The sequence below is a fragment of the Mycteria americana genome, chromosome 14 (assembly GCF_035582795.1).
Source record: "Mycteria americana isolate JAX WOST 10 ecotype Jacksonville Zoo and Gardens chromosome 14, USCA_MyAme_1.0, whole genome shotgun sequence".
NCBI lineage: Eukaryota > Metazoa > Chordata > Aves > Ciconiiformes > Ciconiidae > Mycteria > Mycteria americana.
In genome coordinates this window covers 10,998,078-11,006,333 of record NC_134378.1, presented here as the reverse complement: position 1 = coordinate 11,006,333, position 8,256 = coordinate 10,998,078, and the positions used below count along the sequence as shown (strand labels likewise).

Sequence of the window (8,256 nt, the reverse complement as noted above, 5' to 3'; positions counted from 1 at the left end):
AACTGTAAACCTGTTTCACCTCTTGCTGAAGGAAATCCTTCAGAGCCATTTACACCTGTGTTCGGTGCACTGCGTTCTGTGCAGTCCGATCAGCAGCTAACATTTAATTACAAAATAATTTGTTTTTCTGTATGACTCATGCAATCAATATAAAGACAAACTTGGTTGTAAACAATTTCTGTCAGGCCTTATCATGCCTATATACATCCACATTTTTTTTCCTCTTTCATGAATCAGACTATTAGAATAACATTAGATAAATTATCTGAACCACTGACTCATGCAAACTACTTAATTTTGTTCATATAATACAAAACTACAAAATACTTAACCAAACTACTTAATTCTGTTGCTCCTACAGAAAATATGGCTTTAGTATTCAGCATTCAACCTCTTTTTGCTCTTTGAAGTGATAGTTAATACCACAAAATTATCTGTACTTCGGCTACACACCACTTCCTATAATTATTGAATAATTATCAAACACATTTATATTATGGAGTGTAATGGTATACGAGGATCTTCTATACAAAAGCGATGAGCAATAACAAAAGGTCCACTGGAGAAGGTTATGCTAGAGATCATCATGTGGAAAACATTTTTATATCAGCTGACAAGGTACAAAATCACAAACAAGCCCCTGAAAATATAATAAGTATAATTGTGTCCTACTATGTTTACAGAGTTTTTCGTAGGCTACTTCGAAAAACTGGTATGTTAAGTCTCCTTGACATCATGCACTGAAATGAGCTATATTTCACTGGCTGCAGTTTTGATAGTTTATCTGCTTTAATTACTGCAACCAAATGAAAAGCCAGCCACTAGTGGCTCTATGACTTGCAAAACAAAAACAGTATGGAAACTGTATTTTAATACAAAGATGGAGCTGAATAGCTAATTCAATCACTAAGAGATTATAAGAGATCATTGGCCCAACACTCTAAACGAAGCCCTTAGATTAAAATAACACTTAGCACTTTTATGGTGCATTTAATCTTTGAAGTGCTTTACAAATGTCACTCCCTTGACAATATAGAGAATGACAGTAAACTATCCGCATTCCGACAATGATATTAAAAAGTGTATATTGTCAAGTGCAGCTAAATGATTCATGACATACAGAGGTGCACAGAGGATCAGGTTTTTTCATGGACTTATATTATCTGAACAAGATAACTGTAAGGCAAACATGATTAGAGAGAACAGAAATTTCCAATCTACCAAAAAGTACTTGGAAGATGGGGCGCTAAACAGAATAAATGCCAACTGAAAAACAATTGCATGTATTCACCAGGCATGAGAAAGGTTATCAAAAGAAAACACTAGGACTCTGTCAAATACTTTCAAGCAACTGATGGACAATCTGCAAATTAATTTCTACAATGACAACTTAAGAACAAAAAAGTTTCCTGCATGTTCTATATTACGCATATAAAAATATCAAATGATAGCCTGGGACAGTAGTTCTATAAACCACAAAAATCCAGAGACTAATCTGAAAAATTTTGTTGGATAATTACTTGCCTATCTTGTAACCACAATTGCCCAAACCATACAAGGAAACTGGACGTTACACATACAAAAAGGCACCTAGATTTTCAAGGCTGCATGGACATACAGTATGTAGTAAGGACTAAGCAAACAGGAAAGATGCATCATACACATAAAAGCCTAAACTCTAGTAGTGCAGGAAGGCCTAGTGAAACAGGCTAAAATATACCAACACCATAATAACCAGAAAAAAGAAAAAGAGTAAGGGGGTGGGGTCACAAAACAAACCCCAAAGGACTGAAATCCAGCACCAGAGAAGAAAGACCTTTGGCATTCACAAGAACACTAACATCCTTCTTTTCCCTAAACACCAGGGCTGTATATATGGACAATTCCAATTCTAGGATACCAAAGATCTGCAGGGATAATGCAAGCTCTCCATACCTTGCACCCTTTGGGTCCTTTACTGAGCTAAGGTCCTTATCGGCTTTATAGCTGCCACTGGAATCACAGTTAAACCTTACTAGCTGCCTTTTTCTTTTCCATAATGAAGCCATATCCATACTACGGCCTATCTGGAAATCACAATCATTTTAAATACCTGCAGTCTGCACAGCCATGAATATGCTCAGAACAGCACAGCGGGCACAGCAGTCACTTAGGAGTGACTTTTAAAGTGTTATCAACCAATTAATGAGAACGTGATCACTGCGGCCAAAGTTTCACTTTACTAAAATCAGCACTGGCACTCACAGCCTAGGCACGGGCTCACCATAAAATGGGTTTCCCAGTTCTTTGATGCCATCTGCTGGATGCTTCTCATTATGGGTCTAATGCCATCACTAGTTCAGTTTTCACCTGGAAAAATAAGTCTTCTACATTTTCTTTGGTTTATAGTTATAAAGACAAGTGCATTGGATGGTTTACTTTAACATACCAAATTAATGGTTTGGCTGTTGAGAAAAAACCTCAAGATACCAGCACCTCCTAAGACTGTAACCTTGCATTGCTTCACTCTCAAACTGCACTGTCCTGAAAGACAGTTTTGGACTAAGAGCTAAATCTAATAAAGCAGGATAAGGCAGAGCTGAGTCACCTAAGTCAGAATCACAGAATCATATAGGTTGGAAAAGACCGTTAAGATCATCAACTCCAACCGTAAACCTACACTACCAAGCCCACCACTAAACCATGTCCCTAAGCACCTCATCCAAACGTCTTTTAAATACCTCCAGGGATGGCGACTCAACCACTTCCCTGGGCAGCCTGTTCCAATGCTTGATAACCCTTTCAGTGAAGTAAAGTTTCCTAATATCCAGTCTAAACCTCCCCTGGCGCAACTTGAGGCCAAAAAGTCCACAATACTCGTAACAGCTACTCTCAAATAAACGGCAACCTTCTCCCTTTAGTACCTAAAATAACAGTAATTGGTCAACCCAGAACTGCTGTAAGTAGTTTGGTGCCAAATACCTACCTAACACAGAAAACTGTATGGAGGGCTCAGAAATTATGTAGAGGAACACTTTTATCTCCCTGAAGGCCCAACACACTTGATTTGCTACAAGCACTGGCTGGCAGATAGAGCAGCAGAGTTGCCATGGCTACCATATCCACATTTTACCTAAGAGTAGCTGAAGTATTCACTCAGGAAGTAAGGAAAAACTTGAACTCTTTCCTGAGGCATAGGCTTGAACTAAAACTGCAACCAGTTAGAAAACAAGGTTAAAAATCTGTACAGTTATAGCCAGGGTATTTGTACACGTGTCCAGCAGCAGAAGCATACAAACCACTGGAATTCTACCAAAGAGAAACTTGGGAAACACCAGGGCTAGACAGAACATTAGCACAGCTTTTGAGACTTACAGCCATCAGTTGATATACATTGCATGTAATACAAGTGCTTCTGTTGAGGTGTTAGATCTTCACTGTCGAAGACAGTCTTCTCTTATGGCTATGCTAAACCTTATATACAACGTTAATAAACTTATGTAAACAACTATGTAAGTTACAATGCTGTAATTCATAAATAACAATGCACTGGTGAGATCCTGCTCAGGTGTACTGAAGATCAAGTTCCATATCACTACTCTGTTAAAACTACTTCAATAATAGAGAAACCAAGTGGGTTTTTTTCGTTCACACTGTTTGAAGAAGAGATGCTACACAACTGACATACGATAGGTAGGTATTAATCACTTCATATAAATAATCAGAGTACGAGATGAGTATATTTTTATAAAGAACAGTGTCTGTAGATTAATATTTGCCCAACTGAATTCTCTGCCCACTGTTTTGGAAAATAGCTTAAAAAGCAGATTTAAAGTATGCTAAGATTTAATTTTTAAAAACAAAGTCATAATGAGCAGGTATTTCCACAGAAAAATACATTAATCAAAGCAGGCAAAAGTCCAAAAGCAGAATTACAGTGAGACAGTAGATCATTTTTTAAGGATATAAGGAGTCAGCAAATTAAGACATTTAAAAATTACATTCAACTCCACACAGTGATGGATACATAGTTCCAGGGATTGATGCTGACATAGCAACATCATCCATGAACAATTCTGACATTAATTTGGTATATAAATGTGTACTTAGAAAATGATTGTTCAGGAAAATTAGAAGAAGTTAAGACTCACCATTCTGACTTACAGCATCTTTTGTGATTCCCAAATACAAAGTAGTAAATGACTGAATATGACTGTGACTCCAAAAGCTTTTCTTCAATACCAACGCGAGCTTTAAAGAGCCCTCCTTTCTCCCCTGTCAACTTGTTGCCACGTTGTACACTGAGCTAACAGTGTTTATGCTATCTGAGCCAAGATTGAAAGACAAAGGATAGATTTAGTATTTCCAGGAGGGCTGCTAAAGACAGCTAAATAGCATTACAGACCAACGTGAGATCACGCCCTATATATAACAGGGAAACTTTTATCCAACAGCCATTACAGTGCAAATCAAAAATTTCTATTGCTTTTATACTTAAGTATTTTCATGAGTGGAAAACAAGACCAAGGAAACTACAATATGTGCCTGACTTTATTACTTTAATACACAATGCAAATATTCCAATCTTGATGCTTTACCAACAGTATGAAGCTAATGCTTTCCTGAACAAATAAATAACTGCAATAACCAAAATAAGAAAGCTCTCATTAAATAGATGGAACCCAAGACAGGAAAGTAAACAAAAAAAAGGAAAATAAAGTGGTGGATCTTTTTTAAATGTAAATTGTAAAACAATATTACCAAAACATTTAATAAAACAAGGAAAAGTTGTACGGTATATTTAGAAAACCTTTAACTGTCCTCAGCCTCAAGATTTATGTTATTTCCGAACTTTGCATAGAGCTGAACTTTCAGGTCAGATAACACCCTCTGAATTGATTCCACTCGGGATTCTAACACTTCAATTTCTTCTTGTAAACTTTTCTGAAAAAGAAAAAAAATCAACTAGTTATATAAAACAAACGGAGTCATATTTATCAGCAACATATAAACAATAAAGAGGTACCTCTTTGACAACTTTTTGCCAAGTCAGGCTGTAAGACTTATTACAGGGCCAAACACAGGCTAGCATGACTCTGTGTACTGACATCCCAGTTATGACCTACCGTGCACGCACATCCCCCTCCTCAAATCATAAATCAAACGTGAACTTTAGAAAGTAAAAGGTTCACAGGATGAACAGATAGATCATCCCATTGCAATGCTCATCACACTACAGCAGCCAGTACAGTAAAGGAGCTCCCTTTTGCCCAGACAAACCTTTGCCTCCTCCAGCATCTCTTGTGTCTCTTCTTGGGAATGACTAATGAAGACATCTCCAATTTGGTAGGGTATCAGAAGTGAATCACCATCATCAAGCATCATGATGTCATCACAAGCATCTTCCAAATTCTGAAGTTGTTTCTATTTATCATGACATAAGAAAGGTAGTCACTTTGTATTAGGTAAATTATTTCAATGGATACATTGTCATGTTATCACTGTTGAATAATGAACTCAGTGAGCCCGCATTTTGGGCAAAAATCCTACCTGCCAACATGATATCAACATGTTTCATAGAACAGTTCCAGAGCTACAATTTGGTATAAGTATTAAATTCAATGGAGCTGTACCAGTAGAAATTTCTAGTCAATACTCATTATCTGTCATTAATAGGATAATTAACTATCTAGACAAGGAAAATACAGCGGATTCAAATTTCACTAATATCTGATATGCTCTTATACAGGATTTTTTTAATTTAGCTAGAGAACAGAAGAAAGTAATAAATAAGACAGCAAATGTTAATTACTATATTGCAAAAGTAGGATTGCTTAGAGTCCCAACACCTTAAGCCATCAATGGAACATCAACATAAAAAGGCAACGTTTTTACAATATACATATCAGGCAAAGTAATTATAGAAAACATTTTGTAACAGTACTAGCATTTTTAAAAACTCAGTAAAACTTATTTGGAAATGCTATGACCGATGTTGAAGAAAAGTGAATTAATACTAAAAAAGAAAATTAGAATGATGTATCCTCTTCAGCCTAGCAAAAGAAAGCCTCTACGCTCATAACTACAATCTCTGTCAACACATTGGAAGAAGCACGCAACAAACAACTGCCTTACTGGTTCAAGAAAAAATAAATATGAACAGTCTCGTGCAGGAAATTTTAAGAACACTACAAACAGCCATTATATATAGACAATGCTTCATATATGACAACTAAGGAGTTCTAAGAACTGCGTGCAGAAATATACTAGTGGCCTTTATTTCTCATGACTTCTTTTTCCACTTTAACATTCTCTGGCTATTTTCCAAGTATCAGAAATCCCATATTAGAACCAAAGCATTACTTACAGTAATCCACAGGTCCCATTTTCTGTGTTACAGCTGAAAATTAATTCAGATCAATGAAGAATAAATGATATTTGAAGCAAATATACCTTTTTCACTTCTATTTCTTCTTTCAGCTCTGTGATCCTGCTAGTATTTCTTGCAAACTTGTTAATTTTCTGTTGATCTTCAAAAGTAACATTGACATCTTCTGCAGCCTGCAAGGAGGAGAGGTCAAAATGAAGACTTCATTTCTTATATTAACTTGAATCTCACTACAAGATGACTCCTATAAAACTTCTGAAAAATAGTCTTACAACCACTACATTCTACTTATACACTTGATTCCTTAAAACATCTCCTCAAGGACATCAGCAATACCCACACTTGGCTGGGCAGAGACCCTAGTAACATCCAATTAAAACACCAGCTATCCATGGCATCCTAATGCCAAAGGTTGTTTCCTTGACAGCACTGGCAGTTGAACCGGACACCTCTGCTCCAAGATCTGCTGCCGGGTACAGCATAACACGTGGATGTAATCGGTCAGCAATATCATTTTATGCTAATTGGTTAGCTGTGATGCGCCACGGTGCTACAAGAAATGTGAAAGCCACCGAACCGTGCAGACTTTCCGTGACTGACCTGCGGAGGTGGCGGCAGGGGCTGCGGCAGGCGACCCGCTGCTGGACACGGGTTGGGTGTCCTCCGTTTACAGGCAGCTTGTGCAACCAGAAAGAGCTTTTGCCAGTTTAGAACAAACTGCATCAGCACAGACTCAGTAACGTCAGTGTAACCAAATCCGCACCCGCACAGTTGACGGCGCGATAAGCGATTTCCATAGAGCCAAGATAACAACGCCAGAACCTTAATCCACCGACAAGCGACCGCGGCATTTTCGGCAGGGCCTAACCCGGAGCGGGCCTGACCCGGCAGCCGCCTAAGGAAAGAGGCCGTCCCCCCCTCCGGCCCCGCCCAGGGCTGCCGCCCGGGGGGCTGCGTGAACGCGGGAAGGCACCTCGGGGGAGCCGGAGCAAGGGGTGGGAGGCGGCGGGAGACAGCGCTGAGACGACATGGCCACGCCGCCCCAGCACCCAAAGACGGCGGCCCCCAACGGCCAGAGGGCCCGGGCCGCCCGCCCCAGGAGGGAGCAGAGGAGCTGCGCCCTCCCCGGGGGGAGCCTACAGCAGAAGGAGAAGCCGGGAAGGGAAAAAGCCCCGCCATGCCCTCCTCCCACACTCACCGCCTTCTTCATGGTGGCGGCCATGTTGGTAGGACTGAACTATTCACCCTCCCCACAGGGGAGAGCATAGGAAGACGAGGGAAAGCGCCCGGCGACTCTGAGCATCTCGGCGACCCTGGGCGGCTCTGAGAGTGCTTCTCCCTCTCCTCACCACCCCCAGTCCGGCGGGCTGCCCGGAGGCGCTACAGGGCACACGGTAAACCTCAGGCCATCCCCACAGCGCTTGGTACGTCCTGTTTAAAGGGGAAGAGACCCGACTCCGACTCCGACTCCGCCCCCGCGCCGACAAAAGAGGGCTGTGGTGCGGCCTGCCAGCGCTGCCGCCAGGTGGCGCCATGAGATGGGGCCGCGGGACTGCGGGGTCTGGGCCGCGGCTTCCCGCCCGCTCGGTGCTGCCGCCACGAGCGCCCGGGCGTGCGGGGAGGGCCCGGCTCGGTGCCGCAGCAGCGGGGCGGGTACAAGGCGCCTCCTGAGGGAGGACGGCCCCTGAGCGGGGGGAGCAGGGGGCGGGCGGGCCGTGCCCAGCCCGAGGCTGGGGCCAGGGACTGCTCCGAGCTGTCCCCAGCCCTCGCCAGCCGCCTTTCTGGAAACGGAGGTGGAAGAGGCCTTCAAGTTCAAATCATTGCGGAGGGACTTATTAAGCAAAAATAAATATTTTTCTGGAAAGGCTGGTTGACAACTTCTAAACAGA

The 8,256-nt window shown here is 41.4% G+C and overlaps 1 protein-coding gene across 1 annotated transcript; it reads right to left on the bottom strand.

Annotated features, from left to right (window-relative positions):
* Nucleotides 1–4,517: 4,517 nt before the first annotated feature.
* Nucleotides 4,518–7,809, bottom strand: PFDN4 (prefoldin subunit 4). Its single transcript, XM_075517629.1, has 4 exons — nucleotides 7,566–7,809; nucleotides 6,433–6,540; nucleotides 5,260–5,403; nucleotides 4,518–4,923 (listed from the first exon to the last, which is right to left on the bottom strand). The coding sequence occupies exons 1-4, from the start codon at nucleotides 7,587–7,589 to the stop codon at nucleotides 4,792–4,794; spliced, it is 408 nt and encodes a 135-aa protein (XP_075373744.1). The 5' UTR covers nucleotides 7,590–7,809; the 3' UTR covers nucleotides 4,518–4,791.
* Between the last annotated feature and the right edge of the window lie 447 nt (nucleotides 7,810–8,256).

Coding starts and splice junctions, on each gene's coding strand:
- PFDN4 (XM_075517629.1), bottom strand. CDS start 7,589: ATGGCCGCCACCATGAAGAAGGCG. Junction 5,404..6,432: donor AAGAAATAGAAGTGAAAAAG/GTATATTTGCTT, acceptor CATGATAAATAG/AAACAACTTCAGAATTTGGA. Junction 4,924..5,259: donor AGATGCTGGAGGAGGCAAAG/GTTTGTCTGGGC, acceptor TTTCTTTTTCAG/AAAAGTTTACAAGAAGAAAT.